The 27,940-nt window shown below is 38.5% G+C and overlaps 2 protein-coding genes across 11 annotated transcripts in view; one reads left to right on the top strand and one right to left on the bottom strand.

Moving 5' to 3' along the window:
* Nucleotides 1-22,222, top strand: part of LOC116851618 (torso-like protein) — a 37,994-nt gene extending 15,772 nt beyond the window's left edge. For 5 of the 9 annotated variants that reach the window (XM_032831221.1, XM_032831217.1, XM_032831222.1 and 2 more), the window contains 3 exons: nucleotides 16,765-17,104; nucleotides 17,803-18,142; nucleotides 20,994-22,222. In XM_032831221.1, the coding sequence (XP_032687112.1) occupies nucleotides 16,794-17,104; nucleotides 17,803-18,142; nucleotides 20,994-21,389 (1,047 nt within the window). In that variant the 5' untranslated portion in view covers nucleotides 16,765-16,793 and the 3' untranslated portion in view covers nucleotides 21,390-22,222. Of the gene's footprint in view, nucleotides 1-2,510; nucleotides 2,728-3,227; nucleotides 3,524-15,204; nucleotides 16,621-16,764; nucleotides 17,105-17,802; nucleotides 18,143-20,993 lie in introns of those variants that run through there. The other 4 variants (XM_032831218.1, XM_032831219.1, XM_032831215.1 and 1 more) reach the window with 4 other exon arrangements.
* Nucleotides 22,223-23,114: 892 nt separating this feature from the next.
* On the bottom strand, nucleotides 23,115-26,433 carry LOC116851619 (tetratricopeptide repeat protein 5-like). 2 transcript variants are annotated; one of them, XM_032831227.1, is made up of 8 exons: nucleotides 26,128-26,211; nucleotides 25,660-26,010; nucleotides 25,337-25,579; nucleotides 25,022-25,075; nucleotides 24,745-24,930; nucleotides 24,468-24,640; nucleotides 24,227-24,371; nucleotides 23,115-24,153 (listed from the first exon to the last, which is right to left on the bottom strand). In XM_032831227.1, exons 1-8 carry the CDS (start codon nucleotides 26,209-26,211, stop codon nucleotides 24,034-24,036), a joined length of 1,356 nt encoding a protein of 451 aa, XP_032687118.1. In that variant the 3' UTR covers nucleotides 23,115-24,033. The 2 variants fall into 2 exon arrangements, with proteins under 2 accessions (XP_032687118.1, XP_032687116.1); XM_032831225.1 differs by having other exon boundaries at nucleotides 23,115-24,371; nucleotides 26,128-26,433.
* Nucleotides 26,434-27,940: the final 1,507 nt, after the last annotated feature.

Below are 27,940 nucleotides of genomic sequence, written 5' to 3' on the forward strand. Positions count from 1 at the left end.
AGGTGGGTAATACTTTGATCTGATGGAAAATGAGGCGACAGGAATTGTCGCAACGCACAACAACGCACGAGCTGATAATAACGGCGCGGCTTGTAATATAACTGTCTTGTGTAAGAAATGCCGTCTAAATATACGAATTAATCCAGCGATTACGCCGACTGAAATATCGCGTGATTTGCGGCTTTTAATTCGCTTTATGCTGCGCTCGCACAATTATGATCGCGAGTGTCTTTGTGCTTGATCTGTCGACAGATCCGATTTATTAGGATTGCTCGATCATTACGCGCTCGTTGTCCTACACTCGGCAGCGGTCTTGCGCTCGAGGAGCGGTGCACTTTTACGAGCGAGCGTATTATACAATTAAACGGGATTGTTGCTGATCCAAGCCTATGGTGCGCGCGGCAGCGCGCCAATGCAAAGTTCTACTATACATACATGATGCGAGCGCGGACGAGAATCCACGGGAACGTGATGCTCTTAGCGTCCCGTTCTTACATGGTGAACCGACAACGCGTTTAGCATGCCTATGCAAATGTCAGGAGGGATCTCGCGTATACAAAAGAAGGACTTTTTCGCGTATCCGCCGGTAATAATACTCGGCGCGGCGAGAAATAACAAGCCTCGATCGCGCAATTTCGTGAAAAGAAAAAAAATCTGGCTTAACCCGTCCCCCGGGACAAAGGAAACGCAGGTTGCACGGAAATCAGCCCCGGCTGAATCTCTTCTAACCATGCGACGTACGTCACGTGTATGTGAATTTCCTCGGAATGTAAAATGTAAAAATGAAGAAAGATCCCCGTATGTTCTCCGCTGTGCCCGCCTCATGAATAATTTCGACAATTTCGATTACGTTTTTTCACAAACAACACGTTCGTGAGTTTTAAACCGCAGCGCGTTATTCTTCTTCATGCCACTGCTGATGCGTTTGATATCCGCGCTGGTGTACGCAGTGATGGATTGCGACCGCAAAAATCGTCAAGGGAATGATATGTGATCGTGTTAAAAGACAAAAAATATTTTCCTCAAATTGCATGTACGAAGAGGGGAAGTACATTTAGAGAAAAAAGTGATCGATTTAACTAAAATTATAGTTATTTCCAACCCCAACTATATTTTTTCTTATAAAATGATAATAATAACATGAGACTATTACCATTAATATTAACATATAAGACTATAATCACTAACATTACAGTAGAATTTTACGTGAAGAAATAGTTTTCTTCACCATAATTTATAGTAATTATTTCTTTATATGATTATAGTTATAATATTAAACATCTCCAATATTAAACATCTTCTCAGTGTACGCGCGAGAGCTCACTAAAGTACTTTATTCGCATTGAAAGAAAAAAGTAGATTTAACTGAAATTATAGTTATTTCTAGTCCTAACTATATTTTTTCTAATAAACTGATAGTAATAATATGGATATGGCATTATTATCATTAACATCACAGTAGAACTTAATATGAGAAAACGGAAAACTGATAGTAATAATATGGATATGACACTATTATCATTAACATCACAGTAGAATTTAATGTGAGAAAACGGTTTCCTCGCTATAAAATAGTAATTATTTCTCCATGTGATTAAAATTGCCAATACCAAACATTTCCTCAGTGTATGCGCGAGAACTCATTAAAGTATTATATCCGCATTGAGAGAGAAAAAAGTGGTCGATTTAACTTATTTCCTGAAATAGTTATTTAACTGAAATAGCTATTTCCGGCCTCAACTATATTTTTTCTAATAAAATAGTAACAGTAACATACATATGAAGCTATTATCACTAATATGATAGTAGAATTTAATGTGAAAAAATGGTTTTCTTCGCCATAACGAATAGTAATTATTTCTCCATGTGACCAGAGTTACCAATAGCAAACATCTCAGTGTACGCGCGGGAGTTCACTGAAGTGCTTTCTTCGCGCAGTAAATTGGCTTGGCCGCGCGTCGTATCTCTTTGTGCACTTTTAAAAATAAACGCTCACTTTACGCCGGACTACGTGAGCCCGGCAACGAGATTAATTTACATTCGTGCGTCAGTGTCGAGTGAACGACCTCGATCGCGACGCACACGGAATTGGTTTTGCGCGAAAAGGAAAAAAAAAAAGGAGAGGAAGGCTAACGCACTTGCAAAAGTCGGGCTGTCGTCGACCGCGTGATTGACCGCATCCGCGAGTCGAACGATCGCGCGTTGCGCAATACGATATCGATGACACGGCGGAGGCGGCGGCGGCAGTATATCGGGCCCCGATGCACCGCAGCTAGCGCGACGCAATTTCCGACGCGGCTGCACTCATCCGTACGCGCTGCGCTTTTTGATCAAAATGAGAAGGAGCAAAAAAGCGTCAAGCGCGTCGGGTGCGCTCGGTTATTTGCGAGGGAGATCGAGATATATATTGTCCGACCCGCGCGTAACATCGCGTTAAGAGCGCGGGTAGCGCTTAAACCCCTCGCCGCACGCTGCAAACCAGTTTATTACGCATTCGCGTCACACGAATGGCTAGTCGCTATCGCGCCGGTGTCCAAAACACTCGCTGTCTAGGCTTCCGACTTACATTAGCACGTTACCCGGTATAATTAACCGCGACACGCGCCGTTATTGTTTTTACCGCGCTATCCAGCGTTTGCGCAGGATAATATCCGCGAATTAATGTGACCGTGTCGGCGTAATGAAAGTAACAATCGATAAGGATTTATCGTGTGCGCCTACATCCTGGTAATAATTTCTTTGTTTTTTTTTTTTTCCTGGAAATCCCAACAATCGGACACGTAGCCTCGGCTTTTCGCCGTGCTCGCAGAAACGTATGGGTGAGCGCGTCAAAAACGATCGGCGATTGCAGCGGCAAAATTATTCTCGCGATATTTCGCGTCGCCGCTGGCGGCGGTGGCGAGAGAATATTTATTGATATCGCACGATAACCGACAAGAGAATCGCGCACGACCGATCGCATCGAAGTCGCGCACTGCAAACGCGGCGAGAGCTCGTGATCTGGAGAAATATTATACTTACATTGTCAGATAACGTTGCACGCAGACTGCGCGTGGATTATCTGTGCATTATCATATGCAAACAGTCGTGACGTTAAATTTCGATTTGTCGTCGCGCACGCGTGACAGCATTTCGTGAAAAGTGCATGCAAAGGTCATTTGAAAAACAAAAAAAAAAGACAAAAGCAGATTGCAAAAAGAATCTTTCCTTCCTCAATTTTGTTGTAGCGTCCGTTGTACAAAGCGTAACAATTCGCTAACGAAGAAAGACACGTCTGCATATGAGGGAAACAGGAATTAATTTTATATTGGACACGAAAATATAGTGCGAACGCGTACAGCAATTCGCGACAACAAGTGCACGGTTGATTGGAGCGGCAACGTTGGAAAGCCGAGTTATCTTCTGGTGTCTTGTAACGAGCATTCAGTCAGTGACCCATAACAATTAGCGTCATGGGTAGGGAGCCTTCACGGAGGGGAAAGCCGATTAGCGGAAATGGAGTAAACTTGTGTGATCCGGTAGGGTAAGCCACCCGCGTTTTCTTATCCTTCCGGATTTTTCTAATAAAGATGTTTTATCTCTCCAAATAACTTGCACACTGCTTCTTTATACGCGTAAAGCATACACGTATACCTGATAAATTTTCATTCTCGCTCGACTACTCGTGCAAAAGTTGCAAAAGATAACGATATGAGGATCGGGAATGAAATCAAGTTGCTTATAAGCGAAAAGGAGTGAATGACGACTTAACGCGCGAAATCACAAGCGATTACTTCTAATCGTCGCGACGATCTCTGCACGCGCAGCGGATTATTAATGCCAGTAAAATTCCCAGATATCTAGTCACGTCTTTGTGCGTAAATGATAACGTGGCTCACGACGACGTGGCCGCTTGTCGAAACATCGCATTAATAAGAGGAATAAGAGGATAGCTTGAATCTGAAGAATTCGAGTGCATGTATGTAAAGTCAACATGCTGACAAGGCATGTCACAATCCTTTACTTTCCGTATACTCCCTGCACATTGGACAGTATAAATATGTCTTATCTTAAAATATATTTATCGAATGTAAAAATTAAATGAAGTAGTCAAGTTTAAAAATAAATTGAATGTAGAATTTGCAAATTACACCGTAAAAAAACACTGTAAAATTTGTAAATTATGGTAATGAAATGTTAGAATAAGTCATAACAATACACAGACAACCAATCTCTTACGAGTTACGTGGAGACAGTATATATAACAATCACATTGTTGAGTGGGATAGCGTAATATTAGTTAGTTAGTATTTGCTGGGCGCAATTTTTATATAAAATTATTGAGATGCAATGATTTTTTAATATAATATAATTTAATCACACTTCGTTTCAATTTCATAAAACTGTGATTATGGAAAGCACCAAACTCCGTCTACACTCATGGACAGAAATGCTGTTCTAAGTTTTTGGGATGAAATTGTGAACTCATTCACATATTTTGTCCAATGGAAAGACTAGTTTTTCTCAGACTCAATGGGAGAATTCTTGGATAAAATACAAGACCACTTTGAAATATATATTAACTGGAGTATACGCTACCGTACAATATTCACGATAAACAAAAAGAATGCGCGCGCGCGCGTGTGTGTATATGTGTGTGTGTGTGTGTGAGAAAGAGAGCTCACTGGTTTCTCCTTCATCTTTATCTGAGCTACAATGTAATCGAGAGTGAGAAGATAAGATATAGTAGAATTAATAAAAGATAGACAAACACAAAATACTATTCAAGACACATGTTCTTCCTCATCCCACACAGGCAGGTCTAGCACTCGTTTCAGTTTGTCTATATTTCAATGAATAAGACAAATACATTCACAAAATGGTAACACGGTTCTAATACAGAATTCATACTATATTGCGTCGACATTCGATGTACGAGAGAGAGAGAAAGAGAGAGAGAGAGAGAGAGAGAGAGAGAGAGAGAGAGACTCGTTTAATATTCAATAAGGGAATTAATTCTTCAGATTAATTTTCTGGAAATAAAAATGTCATTAATTAGAAACTCTGCGGGGATATAAACTCTACTATTGAATATCGCGAATCGTCATATATCAGATGTCAAATGAATTCTTTGTAACCCAGCTGCGCCAATTGAAACCACGAGTGAAACGACAAGAGTCGTGATTTATTGAGCGAAGATTACCATTTCGTCCATCTGTACTTCACAACCGGTGAAGTACATGTATCTCTAGCATGTGTATTTTACTGAAAAATATTGTTTTTCTGCTTCTCAGAACGGCATAGAACTGGTCTCACTAACGAGCCGTAGATACATCCACTCGAGTGCACCTGCACGGTGTCGGTAGCTTTCTCATGACAACGAAGCAACATTAAATTCCAATTTCGAGTCCCGCAATCGATTTCACCCTTTCGACGATCTACGCTTCTACGATTACCCGCGACCGCTTCGAAATTTTCTGCCGCCGCCGTCGCCATCACTCTCGCCGCTGGCAGGGTTAGTTAGTCCGTTTAGTTGGTCCACCTCAATTAGTTCCAAAGCGGTTTCTTATGTGACCATTCGACTCGCTCTGTGATCGCGTTTCCTGCGTCTAATAGGACGACGCAACGTGCCCCTTTCAAGCCACGACCGCGAGGCTACTTAAATAATTCTTCTCCATTGGCTTCTGCGCGCCGCTGCGTATATCAGCCGCTCGCGACAAGCGAATCGCACTCGGCTATATGCTCAATTATTATCCTGCGACCGAGATTTCTTCATGTCTCTTGTCACCCGGCGATTCTCACCGCGAACGCTGACGAAATGCATGTAAGAAGCTGAAGCGAGCGAACCTTTTCACTATCGAATCCGTGCCCCCAGGCTGTGTCGCGTGTTTCGCCGATCCTTCGAGAAAAAGGTATCCGAGTGAAGTCCTCGCGGACTTTTTTGTCTCTCGCGCAGTTTATCTAATATATATATATATATATATATATATATATATATATATATATATATATATAACCTCTTCATGTCGTGTGCAATTCGACCTTTCTTGCTCGTAATAGCAAAAGTCACGTCTGTCTCGCCACTATAGCAGACCTCTCTTGAACGTCAACGACGACGACGTGAATATGCCGCTAGACTCGACTAAGCACACATAAACGCGCATATGCAAACACGTGTAAGTGGGCGGATGTTTAGCATAGGGAAGTACTCTCCGATGTGTAGACTTCTTCGTAATCAGGAAATTATTCAGCAGGCACACCGGTAACACGAGTTTCCAATCTCGATCGGCGAATCGCGACTCGTGCATCTTATCAGAGATTTCATAATGACGCGCATTTGCATGAATCTTCAAATTAAATTGTTTTGTTCTTTTTCCTTTAAACGTTTTTTCACGTTCGTGTTTAAGATGTTGTGTAATGTAACACTTTATCTTTAATTTTCTTATTTATTATCAAGTGAGAATAGATTAGTCAAAAATCATATTAATCTTAACTTAATCGTTTGCTTAAGCTTAATCTACAGTGTGCTCTTTGCTTTCTGTTTTTTGTTCTCTGTCATTTTCTGACTTAAGATTTGAGTCAGAAAGAGATAAAGAGAAAAAACAGGAAGCAAATAACACATTCTAAATCAAGCTTTAAATCAAAACTGAAAATATTGATAATATAGAGACGATAATATAGATATATGTGTATTGTATATATTTGTTACTTCAGTTACTCAACCAAAAAGGGACTTGGTTTACAAAAATATCCTTAGCCACACTTATTCTTCCATACCTCCTTTATACAACTAAAATTCTTATTCCAAATTACAATATTTATATCAAATAAACTCTATAAAAAAATATCACAAATATATTTTTTTTCGCTAACTTATTCTTATATCACATTTGTTATCTTGTATAATCCCTTTTCTTATTCTATTTCACTTATCATCTGCACGGAGAAAAATAATTTTGCTCTTTTTGCAAAATCGTTGTTGCTACTGCATTTTCGTAGTGATATAAAAAAAATTTGTTGATGTAACTAATTATACAAATTATTCGTTATCAGAGCAGAAGTAATTTCGTTGCCAGGATAGAAAAAATTTATTAAGTGTATTTGTCCTAAGAATCACATTAACTTACTATTGATGCAAAATAATGTATCCTTGGCAAATTTATTTGCTATCGAAACAAAACTACAACTGCATAAATCCATCATGATTTTTATAGCAAAATAATTTGTAGATTCAGCAAATTATATCCAGCAAATAGTGATTAGTACTCTTAACAAATCTTTTTGCTGTTCATATAATAACGAAAAAATTTTGCTAGACCAGTAGAAAATTTGCTGGGCCAGCAAATTATTTTTCTCCGTGTATCTCTTTATTTTAGTATTATAATTTTCCTAATCTTTTCCATCTATATTATACATCTTATATTTATATCTTTTCTATTCACAGTCACGACTTAAGAGGTACAAGTGGGATACTACCCTTTTGATGCATCTCGCGAATGCTCGCACATGCATATTGCACAATATTATTTATCATTCAATGCGCCAGCAGTCGAATGTAAAAGAACGCGGCGGTTTACGATCCCGAACCGAACGTTTAGTTTCACGTAACTTTCTATTTTACACTCAGTAAATGTTTGTCACTGCGAAAGCGTCTGTCACTGCGGTGTCTTATGTATCGGCGTGAAATAAACAATCGCCATGCCTCAGAGGTGGAATTACGTTTACGGAATCTACCGATTAATGCATTACGTAAAGTTTCCCTAACCGAGAGTAAGAAACTTAGAGACGCGTGGAGCGCGACATCAACGTCGCGTCGATGAGGAATGTTTGTGAAGTTCTAATCGACTCGATACGCCAATCTTGTACGCTCGAAAGTAACGGCGAAAGCGGAGCTTGTTCTTTTCCGTTTTACTAATTTGGAAACTAAACTTTTCTTGATGCCTCTGGATTGCTCTGCCTTCTCTTTCGTTCAAGTTCACTAGCTGGTGAAAATATTAACCCATTCACTGCTAGTGAGAAATACTTCCCACTTGTTTTTTTCATTTTTATTTTGTAAAATTTGTAATTTCGCGAAACTAATCATGATTTTAGGATTCTCTGATGTATAAATACTTATTTTATATGTTTTTTGCACCAAATTGTTTATTTGTAATTATTTATAATATATCAAAATCGAGAAAAGCGATTTTTTCTGAAAAAAATCGATTTCTCGAAAAGTATTTGATATTAAATGCTGAAAATTTTACCAGACTCCATATTTTGTAGTACAATATATATTTTTTAGTATTTTTTACAGGTTAGATTATTTTTTATAAATAAATTATTTCTTTATTGTGTCTATAAAATTTTCTTTTTCCGCACATATCAGCTTTATTTTTCATATCTTTTATGTTGTAGCTTAATTTCTCATTTTTTATGTTGTAGCTTAATTTCTCATTTTTCTAGCATTATTTTTAAAAATACGTCTTTGAAAAACATGGATTTAATGTTTATATATTCAGATTTGCATCAATTCATCAATAAATGCTGGCTATATTGGGTCCGCTATATTGAATTTTTAAAATCTGACTTGAGATTTGTAATCAGCACTCCAATAATAACATAAAATGCAAAGTAATACAAAAATCAGCTGAAAAAAAATTATAGCAGTGAAAGGGTTAACACGCGTGTCGTTCACAGCTATACTGAGAAAAAAAATATCTGAAAATAGTAAATATTTCTTTATTAATAACATATTTATCTAAATCAAAATTCTTTTACTTAAATAATATAAATAATTGCTTTCATGGAAAGCTAAAGTTTTCTAAGGGTTTTAAGAAAATATATTTTCTTATATGAACAATATTTTATATTAATATAAGTAAATACGTAAATAACAATTAGTATCTCATCTACCAAATAAATATTATTAACGAATAAATATTTACTATTATACCGAATAAATATAATACTATTTTTCTTAGATATTTTCTTTCTCAGTGTAATATACTGCAAAAATTTTAATGGAACAGAGAAGAGGATATTTTCGTCGGAAACAGATTATTATTATTTATATTAATTATATTACTATTTTTAATTAAATTATGCTATTATTGAATTAAATTGTATTATTATTGACAGATTGGTATATAAAAGCATTTCTGGAGTATCGAGAGTTAGAAAAATATTTTTCACTAAGAAAGAGAGAGCTTTTCCATTGCCGAGTCTTACCGGTTTTGAAAGAACGATGTCTTTGGTGCAACCATCGACGGGCAAAACGATAGCTGCGTACGGAACAATCGAGAGATACAGGCGTTCCCCATCCCGACGCTTTTATCGTAATCTCATGAATATGTATGCTTACTTTCGTTTGCGGCTAGCAACTTCGAATCTAGGTATATGGGGCGATCTTCCTTTTGAGATAAACCGATATAAACGGCCCTTCTATTACGCGTGAGTTACCACGGATTCGCGCGTCTCGTCGGAGTACGCGGACAGTAGCGCGAATTCGCTGGAAACCACGACGAAAGCAAATCGCCTATCGGTGCGGAAACGGCGCGGACGAACGGCGATAACACGAGTCTCTCATTCGCTACATTGGCAGCTGATAGCGGGACAAAAGTACACGTGCTAAATAACTCGCCCTCTCTGTGACTCAGCTTCGCTCCGTATGTGGGCGTGTGTGTTGACCCAGAGACGTTTAGTCACAAAGAATGCGGTTTACGGAAAAAATCGCGTGGCCTATTAAGCCGGCGGTGATAAATCGAGCGCTATTAGACCACACATTATGTACGTCCACCGCTCCGAAAGTCGCTCTATCTTATTTCAAGCGGCAACGTTAACATATTGATGTCTACTTATCCCTGGCTTGCAACGAAGTGATTCATTAGTATACAGAAGCCAAAGGGGGAAAAATTTTCAGTCGAAAAACTTCCCATCATGAAGTGGTATTCATAGTCAAATCTTGTATTTAAGATTGTCTTAAGTTGATCTTTTCAAATACCGTATATTTCATTGGCTACGAAGCATCTGAACAAGAACTGAAGACAATCTTGAATATAAGATTTGATTATGATCGATTTATATACTATAAAAAAAATTGATCAAAATAATTAAAATTAGTTGAGTGAACTTAATTACAGGTTTGTATATGGCGAACTAATCATCTTAATTCCAAAATCGAAATTTTGATCCTACTTTCAGCTTTACTATTCCATTTAACACCTATTTTGATATTTTGAAATCTATATCAATGTTTTTTTATCCTATTTAACCTACCCGAGTTGAAATTTTGATACTACCCGAATTGAAATTTTGGTTTATGTTAAACCTTGTATTTTACAACGCAATAAGTTAGCAAAGTAGGTTTAATTCTAATGATACAATTTATTCCTACTTTGTCTCTGATGATATCTGAAATTTCTCTTTTCATTTTCTTTAGCGTCAAAATAAATGCTGGATGAAATGATGAGACTGAAAGTAGGGTCGATATTTCGACTCAGATAAGTTCCTCTCTACACGCTTTCCCGCGATGCTGGTTGGTTCTTTCACTTAGCTCACTTCATGTGGTCTGCGGCTTGCTTCGTGTCATTTGCGCCTGTCAAATTACCAGGCAAATAGTTATCATCGCGTTGGTTAGGTCACGAAAAAAAATACAGAAGAGATATGTCTCTCCTTGTCTCTCCCTGTCTCTCCCTGCCTCTCTCTGTCTCTCCCTGCCTTTCCTGTCTCTCCCTGCTTCTCCTGTCTCTCCCGTCTCTCCCTGCCTCTTCCTGTCTCTTCCTGTCTCTCCCTGTCTCTCCCCATCTCGTGACTTGACTATCCCGAAAAATAATGCTAATCACAAATGAGTTGTCAAGTATAGTAATGTAATAAATTCCATTTGTAATTGTAATAATGTAATAATTTCTTCTTCTACATCTACCATGATTAAATTTAAACAATGTCTATCCATGCCTATCCATTCTGACGCAATCGAAAGTGCCAGAAAACTTTGACAAAAAGCGGATCTGTCTCAGATAGATGCACATATATCGTATAAAGCTTCGATTGATGGCTTACTCGCTTATATCTCTCCACGATGAGAGTTTATCTGCGAGCGAGTGAGGTAGTCAATGCAAATTATCGATAGCTGAGTTGTGTGTTTGAACTCTACATATTGTAACATATTCAACGATCTTAAGGAACCTGTTGTAATAATTTCTTTTAGTTGAACAAATCTCGCAAACATACGTCCAATTATCGAAGGCATTAGTTCGACGTACTTACCGTCTGATTTGCTTAACCTTTCATCCATCGAGAGATGATATTACTTCTATTATGCAGTTAGATCAACCTTTTCTGTTAGCTGAAAGAACACTTACAGCGTCCGTGTAACACTACATTTCAGTTTCTATTAACCTTTTACTTTCGACTAAATTTTTTAGTCGAAATTCCTACATCAGATTATTGAAAAGATTTAATTTGCATTCAATTTGACTGGATTGCAGTTGATGCAACCAAATTTATTTAACCTAGAAACTGGTTCGTTTTTATCATTTTTCAATACAGTCAGGTCTTATGTTTAAGGTCGTCTTGAGTTTATCTTCAGAAGCTGTACGGATCGTTTAGTTGACAGATATAAAATATATCTGTAGATAAACTTAAGACGATCTTTTAAATATACTAGAACATTACAAGCGCGCGCTATTTAGCATGTTTATCGTTACAATAACCTCTTAAATTACCTTATAAAATTACCTTATTCTTCCCCTTATTTTTGCCTAAATAATATGCTTCTCTCTTTGTCTGTCCTTTCTTTTTCCTCTTTCTCCTCTACCCTTCTATTCTCTATTCTTCTATTCTTATAATTTATATCTCTTCTGTATTCTTTCCTTTATGAGCTAACCAACGCGATAATAGTTATTTACCTGATAATTTGACAGGCGCAAACGACACGAAGCAAGCCCACATGAAATGAGCTAAGCGAAATAATCAATCAGCATCGCGGAAAAGCGGCAACAATTAAATCTCTTACATGCCTTTTTTTAGCGTGGAACATCCGTCTATGAATATTGGCCTATGAATACCGGTCTGAATGTCTCGTTGGTGGCGATCGCGACGGAACTATTTTTTTCTTCTCGCACGGAAAAGATCACACCCGACTCGCTGTGTAATTATAAAGCCCAACGCCGATCGCGGCCCGTGATATTCTTACGGGCCGCAAAGGCCATCGGGGCAAGTAAGACACGAGCGTGAGAGTAATGTCAAAGTTTACCGGAGTATGCGATTGAGTGATCCGGTGGAGCTGTGAAACGAGGCGAGAAGCGCGACAGGATCCGCGACGCGAATCGCCACGGGGATTAATTTAAATCGATCCGCCGCGCGCGCGCGGCGGCATTGTGCGAGACAGCAATCGCTTCGGAGCCTGGTAACACAACGGGGAAGACGAATTGGAGCGTGTACGCATCGTTCGGCAGATAAAAACGACGGTGGTTCGGTCGCGGGGGCTATCGCGCGCTCGTTATGTCAGTTAAACGTCGAGGCAACGCGCGTTCGATCGCCAGCCGTTATCGTGTAACGCACGATAAATGTCATTTAACTTTTCGTTCTCCATTAATTATTACTGACGGTCGATTAATTATTATGCGCCGCTACGAAGCTTCATTAAACGTTAAATTAATTTCTATCGCGATCAGCTATTATATCTACTATTCCCTACGTTTCATGGTCCGTTACGAATACATTATTCACAGATATGTATCTATAAATTAATAGTTGTTGGGAAAGGTCGAGTGATTCTCATCGCGAATAAATCAGTCATAAATGCGTTATATTTGCGAAGGAACGATGTCACGTGTTTATCCTTCGGAGCGAATGCCTTCCATTTAGTAACACAAGTCGACACAAGCATCATTCTTGTCATGATTTTCAAGTTCTAGTCTCAACGAGTAACAGAGATAGATTGATAGACTTTATCATAAGGTGAACAAAGGATGATGTAAACTTTACAATTTTTTTAAGTACATTTACGAGAAGTAAACACATTATATTGAATCATTCAATCTGCGTTAAACAATACTGTAAATTTTTTGTTGTATCAGTGCAGAAACAAATTTACTGAAAAGCAAATATGTAACTGAAAGTTACACAGAGAAAAATATTATTCTGTTGCTAAGAAAAGCGACAGATTACGTAGTTCACTTTTCTTCTTTTTTAAGTAACGGTCATCTTTAGCAGATAATATTTTCTTGATAATGATCCTAAAATACACTTACCACATATTTTAGAAAAACTTATTGTCATATATACTCAAAAGTAGGATTTACTCTTTTTACGAGAATATTGTAAAACTTTATAGAAGAAAAAGATGGTACTTTATATAGTGAGCAAATCGAATTTATGTTTTAATGTAATATTCTTGATTGAAACTTATTGGGATTCATAATGTACCTTGTATAAATTTGATATTTTGGATGAGTTTATGATAGATTTGGGGATACATAAACTTATGAAATAAGTAACATTTACTTCAAACCAAGTAACTTAAAATGTTTACTGGAAACAAGTTACTTCAAACAAGTAACATTTACATGAATGAAGTATATATTTTTTTGTCCTTTTTTGACATTAAATTTTACATTATATATTTTTCTGAGTAAATCTTGATAATTTTTTTGTGTACTTCTTTGGTATTTCTATTTTGCCAATCTTTGTGATAAATATGAATGCCATGTGTATCATTCATAAGAGCCGCAACCTTTATAAATCGATTGATAATTGCTGCAAAATCTACCTGTCTATCTGGGATGTTACTGGTGTCACTAAATATAAAGCACTCAATGTTGCCGTGACTAAACTTCCGTCATGCTCGAATGTGTTGGACGGACGCTTCCGTTGTTTGATAACTGAAAGAATGGCCAGGCTAAATTTCGTTGTACTTACTGAATCTAATCTATCGGGTCGGCTTCCTTTGCCAGGGAGACGAGTAATTTCATCTCTTCGATTGAATGACAGAAAACTTAATTACTACCGTGCGCGTCGGCGTAAACCTCGCGGGCAAAGCAAGAGTCTACGTCTCGACTCTCGGCCACCCTTGATCGAATTTCCAAAGCGAGTTACGCTCCCATTGAACCACATCATTCTCTTCTTCCGCTTCGCCGATCGTCGACGGTACGCCGCGCAGCGTCGTTTCCGCAGCGTGCGTTCAGACTCCAACGATGCGTCTTGATATCCGACGACTACTCTTGCGGGGAAAATGTCACGTGCCCGTCATAACTTTACGTATATATCTTCCTTTTTCTGTCTCTCTCTTCCTTCTTCCTCTTTAATTAAAAAAAAATGCATTAAAACAATATCCTTTTGCATTAGAAAGACGAATCGTAGATTATGGGTGACGATTCGTTTTTATGCTGCAAATCATTTTGTTGTGAATTCCAGTAATTATTATTATTATTTGTAATAGTATAAACAAATATTTATTTTTATTTTAGTATCATTATTACCGAAGTTAGTATTGTAATTAATATCTACTTCTTTTATTCTCTTTAATTTTTAGTATTGCTGCGTATCGTCCTCACTATGATGTCTTAACTTTAATATTCTATCTCCTGCCTTCCGGGGAATAGCTTTAGTTGCTCGATATATTGTTGTTTTTAACTTATCAGCTGGGACTGTTTCAGTCTCTTAGAAGTCTATTAAATTACTCTGCACTTTTGTAGGCTTGCATTCGACGTCCAAACTGGTAAGTCATTTGTGCGATATGAAATTAATTGGTAATTATTTATATTATTTGCCCGTTGTTGCTAGTTTTCTTGCTTGCTTGTTTACTTGTTTTCTTTTCCTCCATTTCTCTTTTTCTTATTTCTAATTGTACTATTGCGAACATAATTTCAGTTAATAATTTAATGGTAACTTGTAGCTTTATTCACTATCATTATATTCATATCATGTAACGTTTGAATACGGCCCAGTTTTTTCTTTTTGGTTCAGTGCTCTGGCGTGTCCTTATTTCTCTACTTGCACGCTAACATTGTATTTACGCTTTTGATATGTTTGTATACTATAAAGCATATGTTTGTATACTTGAAGCAGTTATTGTGTACATATATGAGCCTTAGGGTATTAATAAACTTTCGTTCTTTCTCGTTCTCTCTGCCTCTCTCTCTCTCTCTCTCTCTCTCTCTCTCTCTCTCTCTCTCTTTTTCTTTTGTTTTGTGTGTATACAATATGTTCAAAAGGAAGAAGTGCCCATTTATGGTGGTAGGCGTTTAATTTCACTTTCACTGTGACTGCATTTCGAGCCGCCGCCGATTCTGGTGACGGGACGAAGTGCAGTTTGTATGTGTAGCTGCGCATCTGATACGTTACATCGCATACGGGCGGATACGCTTAATCGAGTGAAAACATTAAGAGACATGCATTAATCGTCCCTCATGAGAAGCGCAAGAGGAAACGCGCCGTTCGTTGTCCTAACGGTTTGTCGCTTAATAATATTTTATCTGTTGCATTCTACCAACCGTCTGCGGATAATAGACTACGTGAGTCTATTATCTATGTCTGCAGATTCGATTCGAATTCGTTGTTTTTGCGCGCGTGTAAGATATACCGATACTTGCCGGAAATTACGTCTAAATGTAGATAATAGCGGCACGAACGATGCTGTGCGATATTTTACATTGACAAATTGTTTCTCTCTTCACGGTATTTCTCTCGCAAACTCCAAGTTCCGCGAAAGGTCGCGTGTCCCATTACATAAAAATGCAGTCGCTTGCGAGATCGTTTGAAATGCGCCTCGCGACTCGCGACATTACCGCTAATCATTGTCATCAGCTGGTTGGTTTTGCATTCCACGACGGTGTTCTTATATTACATTCGCGATACTCCGACCGTCGCCAAGCTGCACTCTTCATTCAAATTCTAATTAAGAAGCACGTCAATACCTTAATAAGCACCTAGACGGACACGCCGCGTGTCGTCGCGCAGCTGTCTTCTTCCTCTCCTCGTGCCTTCCGCTCGAAAACACAAATCGAATGAGAGATCGCCGGAGGGCCAAGGTGGCACGGTTATTCATGACAATCGTCCGCGTCATTACGTTGTCTGTCCGTACAAGGTGTCCGCCTTCGTACCGAGACGCGACGGAGCGAAACGGGACGACCGGTCGCCCACTCGTCGGTGGCCTGGAAGAAGTCCGTGCGGCCGCCGTCCTTCCTGATCGCGATGATAAGCGGAAAGAAGCGAATTATCGAATCCAAGTGAGCGCGGCAAGAGGGAGGCTAGGGGAGAGGGTTCGAGGCACCGGTAGACCAAGGTGCTCGTTCGGTACGCAGGTGGGGATGAAGGCCGCGCGCTTCGCAAACATCTCGGCGGTGCACACCTAGACCTACATAACGAGATAGCACGCTGCAACGGCGCGGCAACGACCGCGACGACGACCACGACGACTTTTGCACCGCGCGAGACGCACGTGTGCGGTCGGGGACCGGTAGCCGCGCGACTACCCTCAGCTTCCTCGCGACCGAGATGCGCGTCTCAGTGTACCGAGACACGCGAAACACTGAGCGTTGCTCCGCGCGAGTGGCGCGAAATCGTCGATCCGTTTCTGGTGCTGTGCATCCGATGGTGACGTCGTCGTTGCTGAAGAGCGGCTTAATTTATGGAGATAGCTATGTCGCTCGTCGGTAGGTCCGTTGAAGCACCGCGTTGAGAGGGTCAGGTGTCTCATTAACCTTCAAGAAAAGGGGAAACAAGTGTTGCACACCTCGTTCGCGACTTAACGAGCCTCACGACGACTCTCTACTCACGCTTATTATTCACGTTCTGTTTCAGAAATCACTGACCCAGGCAGCCGGCCAGAGATGTGGTCACGCACGCGACTCTTCCTCCTGACGTTGACGCTCGTTCTGCTGATCGGCGCTCAGATTCGCGTCAGCAGATCGCAGCGACCGCGACTCGGTAGTGCCGTGAACGTGTTCAGCCGGTACGGTTACCTGAGCATCAGCATGCGAGTGGTGCCGCGCAATGACACGGAGACATGGGTGTTCCGCGAGCCTATGCTCGACGTCTTTAAGAACCCCACGCCAATGCCAATCAAACAACGTTCGCAGGGCAAGGCCGGCACCGCCGTCTTCGTCGGCGACTTCCACATGGAGTTTTGCGACAACGTCAGGCACGTGACTTACGCAGAATGATCTCTCAGTGAAGTCGCCGCCTCTAATTCTCGAGATCAGGCAGATTCGATTTGAGTTACCTGGTCCCATTGCTGCGGAACCATGGATCGATGATGTCGAGATGAATAAACGCATGTAAAAAATTCTCGCGCGTGCTATTTTCAAATAAAAAGATATCTGTATGGAAGAATCTTTAAATCGCTTGAGCATGCTTGTGAAATGCTTTGAAAACTATCCTTTTTTCTTGACAATCAATAAATAGTCTTAAAATTAATGCAACAAAATTACGAGACAGAGTGGATTAAAGAAGAAAAGTTAATTAATGTAAGTTACGTTAATTTTAAGGCTATTTATTGACTGTTAAGGGAAAACATTAGTTTTCAGGACATTTTACAAGTATGTTAAAGTGATCTAAAGTGTTCTTTCAAATATCCTTTTATTGCACGTAAGAATATTTGACATATGCTTCTGACGTCATCAATCCAAGGTTCCGCAGCAGTGAGGCCAGGAGTCTTAGGAAATTTTCATCTTAAGGAATGGGGCCACCCATGTGAAGTACTGTATCCGGCGTAGAAATTGTTAACTCGAGTCTCGGAAGAGTAATATCACGATTAGACGTAGTGATAAATAACAGGATGTAATATGATGTTTTGGTAATAATATGCAATAATCAAATATGATGTATTGATTTATACAGGCAGCTACTACAAGCGTACTTCCGTGACTTCACATTCGAGAAGCTCGAGAGGCCGTGGCACGCCTTCACTGCAAGTTGGTCGAAAGCTGCGATATCTAAGCATCTCGGCATAAACGCGTCCTTCATCACGGGCGATCACTGTTACGTTTTAGTGCGCGTCGCGAGGTTCCGTGACAATCAACGACTCGCCGGCACCGCCGAGACATTGGCTCTTGATGACTCCGTATTACAGCAAACTGAGAATATCACGATCGGCGACACCGGGAGCGTTGTACGATTCATCAGGAACTTTGGTTCGCACTACATCGCTTCATACATCACAGGAAACTCGCTCTATCAAGTAAGATACCAGAAAATTAAGACATGACGATTAAGGGCCGGTTTCATCAACTCCGGTTACGGTCAAAATCTGACCGACGGTGTCAGGGTTCCAACTGATAGACATGAGTACTTTGTCATTCTTATCCATTAGAATTTTCGGTTGGAACCCATTTCAGCTTTGACCGTAATCGGAATTGGTGAAACCGGCCCTAACTCGCAAAAGCAGCGGCCGTAAGCCGATTCTTTAACTTTATGGCAACAATGTCACTAGTTCATACTAGTGATGTGTCGTTGTACAACTTTTCTACCATGTATTATATCTGCGCAACGACAACAAACGATAACTACACTATCGTTACAAGATCAGTCCCTACTGATGTTTCTAAACTCTCACTGTAGCAAATGTAGCGAAATTCGAAATGACTCTCTGACAAGTAATAAAGACTGTCAAATTTACTGATTTTGCAATTGCGATCTGTTAGGTAACTTCGAAGTCGGCATGAAGTTCCGCGATAGAACAGCGCAAGTATTCTCTAAATTTCTTGGAGTGAAATTTCACTCGAAAAGAGCAACCATCAAGTCACTCGAATTCGAGTGATTTCTCATTCATATGGAGTAAATTCTGAAGATTTTTAAGAAAATGTCCGAGTCAAAATCTTTACCGATAGAATACTCACTTTTTTCTACAAAGTTTACGTTGTACTGGCTACACAAAATTAAAAATGCTCTTACACAATAAAAATACATGAATAAATTAGATTGCATTGTTCGATACGAGTATATGACAAAAACGATAACAAATTTAAAAGTTAACATTTCAAATGTAATTAGCCTGTCAGACTCAGAAAATTTTTGAGGAACATTGTTCTACCCTGATGAAAATTGAAATTGGAGAGTAAATAAGGTATAAACGAAGAGTGACGGAAGTGTAAGTGAAGCGCTTACAAAGCGTAAATTGAAACATTGGAACATAAAGCAAATGGTTAATGTACTACCTGCTTGCTTTACGTTTCGATGTTTCAATTTACGCTTTGTAAACGCTTCACTTGCACTTCCGTCACTCTTCGTTTACACTTTATTTACTTTCCAGTTTCAATTTTTACCAGGATATCTTTACATCTGAATTTAGAAACTTAAAAATATAGGAAAAGTTTGCAGAAACGTTTCTTGCGCGTAGTTAGGTTTTCCGCTAAATATAATAAAACACAGTAACACACATTTATGTAAAATCCATATGTACAAGAAATAAATTCGAAAAAAATAGAGTGATAGAATTAGTGACGATAATCTCTACGTTATCGATATTTTTGAAATTTATTATCGACTTCAGCATCCTCTTAATCGTCGAATGAATATTTTCATTTGAAACTGAAGAATGAATCTGATGTGCTAAACCGTCACGGGAATATATCCATTTTAATCGACTGAAACATTTGCTCCTGTGGAGTTAGAATTCACTGTAAGCTTAAGTGAAATGTTTACACTTGCGATTTCGAGTGGCAGTATTTTCACTGTCGCTTTAAGCAGTAATACTGTCACTTTTCACTCGTTGTTAGTAAGATTCCACTCCGAGAGATTTAGAGAGTACGTGAGTTATCTCGCAAAAAGAAAGTCAATGTCTCTTTCAAAATCGTTTGCGTCAAATTTCTTGTTCGCTTGTCGTTCGCTTTATTTCAATTGAAACCAAATATATGTGTATTTGGATATTATTTATTCTAATAATATCGTGTACTAGTTACTTAGTTATTCAGACGTTTGTATTAATAGTCGTTACTGAAAATTTACTTCAGCTATAAGATATTCAGATTTATATTTAGAGTTCGATATGATTGTATAAATGCTAAATCGACGATTAAATTTACGATTTTAAATATTACGTATATCACATAATTCGATTAAAAAACTCAGCTTAACTCTAAGATCCGTATTAATAGTCATTATTTGAAACCCGTCTCAAGTGAGATACTCAGATTTAAACTCAGAGTTAGATAATAGTTTTTCATTTGAATCGCGATTACAGATATAAATCACATCATAATTCAACTGAAGAACTTGGACTTGACTCTGAATAAAAATCCAATCTCCTCTGAGACAAGTTTCAAGGAACTCTAAATTTAGATCCGAGTATTTCACGTGAAGCAAGTTTCAAACAACAACTATTAATGGAATATTATTATCGACTTGCGTGTATCCGCATAATCTGTTTTCTTTCTTGAGCGGTCTGATATCGCTTCACGTGTGAAGATTTGCTACAATGAGAGGAAAAAGTACGGCCAAAGTTTTTTACGACTGAAATATCTGTTTGTCAAAAAAAAATTTCGCAATTTGTTTTGTGTGTACTTGCTTTTTTGCAAAATTGCGGCTTCAATCATCTGGCCCGCAAAGGCAGCAAAAACGAGCGTGAAATTCGCTTCTTTGCATCGGTGCATCTTCCTTAATTATGTGGTTCGCTGATCGCCGTGGCAATCGGCTCGCCATAGAAAGAATGCAACCACTGTGAAGCCTCGGCAGAGAAGCCAAAACGGGTCTCGTGCATCACACGCTCGTTCGCACAGCTGAGAAGCTCGCAGCATCCTTATTTCCACTCACGCGTAAACGTTGCACAGCAACGCCTCGTTATACACAGCGAGTCTACTTTTCGCCAATAGTTTGCGTCATCGCTTCAATGTTGGTAAAAGTAAAGCGTTACGTAACCGCGCGTCTGTTTGAAATTCACGATGCTGCAATCCGCAGATCCGATCCTTATTAATTGCGCGAATAATCGTGATAAATTTCCAAGCTCCGCAGCGCAGGAGTTGCGATGAGTGTGCGCGCGTGACGAAACGCCAAGAACATATCTACCTATTCCTCTATCTTTCCTTCTTTTCCAGGTTTTCGTGTACACCCCGCAGGTGTATTCGCGCATAAAGGAGCGGCTAAAGACGCGCGGTGTGGCGGAGTTGTCGTCTCTCGAGCTGGGCAACTATTTCTCGCCGTGGTACGCGGAGCACATGGGTTCTATACAATCGGCAAGCGGTAACCGCAGCGTAGAGACATGGGCCGTGCAACATCTACGAGTGCAACATTACATCTTCACTTACGCCAGCCTGCTGAAACTGCACGGCGACACGGCGCTGCTCAAGCAGCTGGACGGCTTGTTGGACGACGAGGCATTGTTGCAGTTGCAACTGCGGACATTGGCGCCTGCCTTTAAGGACGCGAAGAGGCGCGAGTGGTTCCTCGAAGTGATCGATAATTATTTTAAGCTTTGGGAGGTGAATATGTGACACGGTCGATCATTATGAGCGAGCTCGAGACTCTCTTAGGATTCATGGCATTTGAGGCCGCGTTTTCAAAGGTCATTAAACGGCCGTTCTGTAGTGAACGCCGATGACTCCTCCTAGTAACGTGTATTTTTTCCGTACGCTCGGAGAATTATCATAATGCGCCCATCACGTTATTTGTCGACGTTACTATATAGGTTCCTGTGCTGGACGAATATATTGTCCCACCACACACACACACATATACACACATACATACAAGATACAAAAATGCGCGTCGCATTTTGTTATAAATAAATATTTATTATTATAATCATTAGTAAAAAACTTGTCTTTATACAAATATTTGTAATATATCACAAGCATTATTCGTAAAGATCTGACTGAAGAACATTACGTTGCAATATGCCGCAAGTTCTTTACCCGAAAACGATCCACTGTTTATTACCGCGTCAATGGGGACGAGAGGTGATGTGTTTTTTCAGAGTATAAAAGAGGATATATTTGTGCGTATCGTTCGTTTCAACTGATATGCACCTTCCTACTGTATGCGAGTGGGCTCAGCGGATCATTACCTCGCTTGAGATACGAATTTACACATATAGTTAATGTACGTAGTATCATAAGTTCTGTCTTTTTTTGAACCAAAAAATAGTTTTTTTTTTTGCACACTTCTGTGGATGAGTCGACTGTGGTAAAGAGCGAAGAATTCACAGGTGAATCTACAAGGCGACTGTGCATACTGAACACACACAGACACACACACACACACACACACACATATATATATATATATATATATATATATATATATATATATATATAGACTGACATAATAGCCATAATATTTACTATTCCACTAAAATTTTTCATCATACTCATTGATCCATATTCTGAATCCTCTTTTATCTATAAAAGTATCTCTAAAAAAGGCTTAGGAGCCACTTGATTGGCTGAGAAGCTATATTTAAAGCACTTTTATCGATAAAAGAGGATTCAGAACATGGGCCATTGTGTTTATACAAGGTGTGTTAGATCACTATTCTCAAATTTCGCGAGAGCGTAGAACGGATTGAGGACCTAAAAGACCCATACCATTGTGTGATACTCCTAATAAATCTCCAGATATTAATCAAAGATTAGCGAATGATCATGCGCGATATAGTAGATGATATAGTCCATCATTGTATACTTATACTTTAGGTCAAACTGAAAAAGTCCTCTATTATTTTGCAAATGACTACATAGATTTAAATTTAAAAAAAATTGTGCGTTATCGCGCACAATCATGTAAAATGTTTCTTCCATGAATAATTAAAAATCTGCGTAGTTATTTACAAAATGATAAAGGGTTTTTTTGTTCAATTTGACCTAATATACAAGCGACGTACAACAGCACACATCGTCACTACAGTTCGTCTACCATATTGCACGTAATCATTCGTTAATCTTCTTTAATTAATATCTTGAGATTTATTACGAATATTGCAAAACGATATGGAACTTTTATATTCAATCCGTTCTATGCTTTCGCGAAAATGGTGATCTGAAACACCTTGTATATATGTGCATCATTACTGGTGCTTATTCGAGAAAATAACAACGATGCATTAAATGCTGCTTACAATAGTATTCGTGTGACGCAAAACAAAATTATATATGGAAAAAAAATGTATTATGCCAGTCTATGTATGTATGGATACCTCGCGTATATCTCTGATTCGACGATTTCAAGAAGAACACAACATCCGATATCGATTTTTTAAAATCTAATAAAAACGAAAAACGAAGAGAGACGAGAGAGTTATGAGAAATTCTATATTATTAATGTATAAAATTTGATATTAGACGAAACAAGTGGGACACAATAATACTTGCTCCTCTTTAATACTTTGATTTAAAGATGCTTGGTACAAACTGCGTTCTATTGTATCGCAATATATTAGATGACATAACGATATTATACAAGTATAAGATATCATGCGAAATGGATTTCCTAATACATCATCGCGTCAGCGAATTGTATATAATTGCGACATTTGAAACAAGAGAATACTTTTGTATCTTGTACTTCAGTATTCTTCTTTTCGATTTAATCGTATCACGAGTCACGCTTGTGATTGATTTAATAGCAAATAACAATACGACTTAAAACGTCATATAAATAAAATATTACGATGTTTTTACTCTCTTGTCTTGAGATACAACGTAAAAGATGTGGGTAAAGTCTTACAGCTCTATAAATTGGCAGATATGTAGTTCGCCAAATAATTTTTGCGCAAATAATTAATATCGCAATAAACAGTAACACGTGCATCGACATCTTCTCTTGGTTGATTTCAAAGATGCGATGGTTAGAACATGTATGTGAGTATTTTTTGTACGTCGTTATAAAATATGAAATTGTTGTAACATAGCATATCCTCTAGATAATGTTGCAGATTATTTTTGATTATTGCCAATGTAATACTTTGTAAAATATATTCATTCTAAATTCATGTGTTATGCATAGTATACTTAAGCAAATTAAAGGACTGAAGTATACTGGTGAGCTCTTTCGTATTATCTTTGATGTTACTAGAAAAGGATAGAAAAATCTATACCTGGCCGCTATGTGATTTAACGCTCGATCAACGTATTTTATCAGTTAATCCGTTTTCTTGAAAGTATGCAAGTTTGCACTGGCTTGCTGTTCACGACCTAACTTCCTTCCATTAACTACGAGTATGACTGGTGTTTCGACGCGAATAGATCTGTAATCGAAATCCTAGAAAGAGGAATATTATATTGTAAAAGCGGCAAACACTTTGATTAATATCGATTGTTCCTAACGTACTAACATTATCTATGTAGGAGAATTTCTGATGTATGACAAAAGGTTCTGGTATACCAACGGAATCTCCGACCGTGACTCCTCTGCCTTTAGCTAGATTGTACACGGTAACAACGATACAAGTTTTCTGCTCATCGACCAGACAAAAAGCGCTGAATAAAAAATAGTAGATAATTATATATTTTTAACAACAGAAAAAATGCTATGCAGAAATATATTATATAACAGTGAAAAGGATAAATACTCACAATGGGACGCAATCCGAATCCTGTATCCAACAAACTACTTTTCCAAATACGACTTTTCCCGTATTCAACCCGAGAGCTAGTTCTTTCAATGGAATCAAGTCTAACTTTATAGATTTCTCTCCAGAAGTGTACGATCCATCCTTGTACGGTCCTAAGTGTTTAATATCCAATGCCTGCATTTAATTATAAACCTATAAATATGTATATTATACCAAAATCACATGTTATACAATATAACTTATAAGTACTATTAATTATCATTAATTTGACTAGGTACCCGTATCATTTGATGCAGCCGTTTTGGTTTTACGTAACCGTTGTTATTAATAGAATTTTGTATATCTTTAAGATACTGTAGTAACTCGTCCCGCTTAATACGCAGAGTTTCCCATAATGGATCTAGTGCCATCGCGTTTTCGAATGAACGTAACGCTAAGTTATACTCTTCTTGATATTTTAAAGCCTAAAACAAATTGACCGAAACAATTTCCTGTATCCCTGATCAGAAAACATACCTAATGTCGAAATTAGCATTAAAGCTTATTGATACTTACTACTCCCTTATTATAAAACAAATCAGAATTACTTCTGGCAATTATATCTTTCTCCTGAAAGTAAGAGTCTTTTAATTTAAAAAACGATAAGAAAACTATATAAACGTTAAACACAGCCTTTTTTAAAGTATACGTAAGAAAGAATAGTAAATCGCAGTTATTAATATGCAATAATAACATTGTAGCAAACAATTAACTCTAATAATAATCAAGCATCAATTGCTACTCCTTTTTAAAAAAAAGAGGGAAATGTTTTCACACTAATATGTGAAACAACAAGTGATAACAGACTAATATTATCCATGGCTAACTTACTGCTTGCATATATGCAGACATACATAGACGTAAGGTAGTTGGACTTTGTGCCACTGTGAAAAAGGAAGACAAATAAGCATTGCCTAATATAGCCCAAGATATGCCATCTGCTGTGTCCAGGCTTACAGCCTCCTTGGCATACTCCACACCCTGCTGAATATTTTTTATTCGCTGTTCCATAGATGAAGTTTGTTCTTGTCTGAGTACCATCGATAAATTTCGCAAAGACACTTTATTTCTATTCTATGGGAAAAAGGAGATACCTTAAAACCATAATCCTTAAATCAAAGATTTTCAGGGCACATAGAAGAAAGAAAGCATACATGTGGCAGAGCACCGATGAAACAATTCTTTGCTTGCTGTATATCATCATTTTTCCAGTAACATTCTCCTAATTCGTTCCATGCTTCTATTAATTTAGGCTCTAATTTTACAGCTTTGCTCAAAAGTTCTTCTGCTTGTGGAATGAAACGATCTACAACGTTCAGAGCTTTTCCTTTTAAGTAATAATAATTCGCACGTGAACCATCAATCTCGTATCCTTTACATTCGTCGAACTTGCTCAATGTATCTTTCATCTCTTTCTCCACATCGCTATTCTTCTTGATTGCCTCGTCGATAGAATGCGTTTCAAAGTAGCGATCTCGAAAAAGATACAAAGCATTCACTCTTTCCTAAAATTTGTAACAATCAGTATTACTAAGAACAGTGGTATACCGTTTTGAATTGTAACTATTTCAATAATAATATATAAACAGAATAATGGGATAAGTTTAATAGAGTTTGTTTACCGTTAATGCTACAATGGGATCTTCCTTGACAGCGTTTGAACCTTTCGCACCTGCGACAACCTTATCATCTATAATCGTGGACATTCTTCACGAGCTATTATATATAGGATTGCTACGTGCAGTTCGTTACTTAAGCATTACTTTATTACACGTTATATGCTTTCTCGATGATGGGAAATTTTATTCATAATCCCTCGGGATTGTATGCAGTCGATTGCAATATCCCAAATATCATTCACGAACTGTCAAAACAAAAGACACACAGAAGCATAGAGGTTAGTCCATCTAATTATAAGCAGAGAGAAATCTGAGAGCGGCCACTAGCTTGATTTTAGTGGCCAGAGCTAGTGGCATTTTCGAGGCGCCATCTAACAAAGTGCGCCTTTACTACGTTCGTTAGCCGCATCTTAGCGGTGGTAACGTGTGCGTATTTCGCTCTGCATTGTTTCTTGGATGACAATGTACTTTACTGTCACTGTATTCCGTCAGACTTAAGACGGTCTTGAAATAAGATTCGACTATGAATATTGGCCTATTGGTTCCTGCATACAGGACGCGGTAATGCTTGCCGCGCGGCGGAAGTTCGCGCGACAGCTAATCAATATGCTGCTTTCCGTAATAACCTTCTATCTCTTACGGAAAAACAACATATTGATTGGCTGTCGCGCGGATTTCCGCCGCGCGACAAGCATTACCGCGTCCTGTGTGCAGGAGCCATATAATCCATTTTTAGCGATAAAAGAGAGTTCAGAATACGGTTTATTGTTTAATCTATCATGATCTCAATTCTCGTTCCGGTAAGTGGCGGCACATAGCGGAGAATTTGGAACTAATATACAAAAATAACGGGTCTAATAATCTCTTAGACTCTTTATTTTCTCGCCAATAGCGTTCCGCCGCTATTAAATGTTCCCCATGAATTGGCAATACTGACTGAAAACGGATTGCGACGCGGCAAGAATAACGTATTTCACGGATCGTCTCGTTTCCGCGATTTTGGCTTGTCGAGTGCGAATCCGCGTCCGAGTCATCGTTGGGAGTGCCAAAAGTAAGTGTCGCGCGTTTGTCGTCACCAGATATCGTCAAACAAGCGCCCGAAATAGGTAGTATGTCGCGGAATGAGCAATCGGGATTTTCGAGTAGAGTATCGCACATCCGTTGTATCAGTGTTGTTACCACAAATGAATATTTGAAATGTCACGACACAGCAGTTGGAATTCAGGATACTTTAGATGTCAGAATAACAGTATCGGTATCGATGTCAATGTCAGTGATAATATCAGTGTAAGTGCCGAAGTGTCAGTGTTAAAACACTATATGTGAATATTCAAAGTACTATGACGAAACAATCGGAAGCTAGGATGCTCGATTCCCAGGCAATCCTTCAAAAACGTCCCAAAAACATTCTGAGAACTTTTAAATGACCGCATAAAAGTCCCCAGGATATCTCTTGAAGATCTTGTGCTGTCTGAGATGGGAAGCCAGAACGCAGAACAAGGTAGAACAATAGCATGCATAATGTGGAATTAAATTGCGGTCCCGTCTATTTTCAATCGCTCTTAAATTTTTCGTAATTAATAGCTCGATAACGCATATAACGTTAATAAGCGAATTGCACGACAATAAGCTACATTGATTCCAAATTCGATTCTTGTTGCCTATATATTCAATTACGTTGGTGTGGCTCTGCGTTATTCGATCGCTATTTTTATTAAATTTCCGTGATTAAAATCTCGGTAATAAATAAATAAAGCCATGTCGATGCGATTGCATGAAAATTCTTTAAATTTTATTTATGAATGTCATCAAAATG

Source organism: Odontomachus brunneus, unplaced genomic scaffold, assembly GCF_010583005.1.
Source record: "Odontomachus brunneus isolate Ranch 3 - 2012 unplaced genomic scaffold, Obru_v1 Obru_scaffold_182, whole genome shotgun sequence".
NCBI classification, from domain to species: domain Eukaryota; kingdom Metazoa; phylum Arthropoda; class Insecta; order Hymenoptera; family Formicidae; genus Odontomachus; species Odontomachus brunneus.

What these genes read in the sequence shown, in the direction of transcription:
- LOC116851619 (XM_032831225.1), bottom strand. Translation starts at nt 26,211, where the DNA reads ATGTCCACGATTATAGATGATAAGGTTGTCGCAGGTGCGAAAGGTTCA. An exon ending in TCATCGGTGCTCTGCCACAT is followed by an intron (nt 25,580 to 25,659) that starts GTATGCTTTCTT and finishes TTTTTCCCATAG; the next exon opens with AATAGAAATAAAGTGTCTTT. An exon ending in TGTTTTATAATAAGGGAGTA is followed by an intron (nt 24,931 to 25,021) that starts GTAAGTATCAAT and finishes AATTTGTTTTAG; the next exon opens with GCTTTAAAATATCAAGAAGA.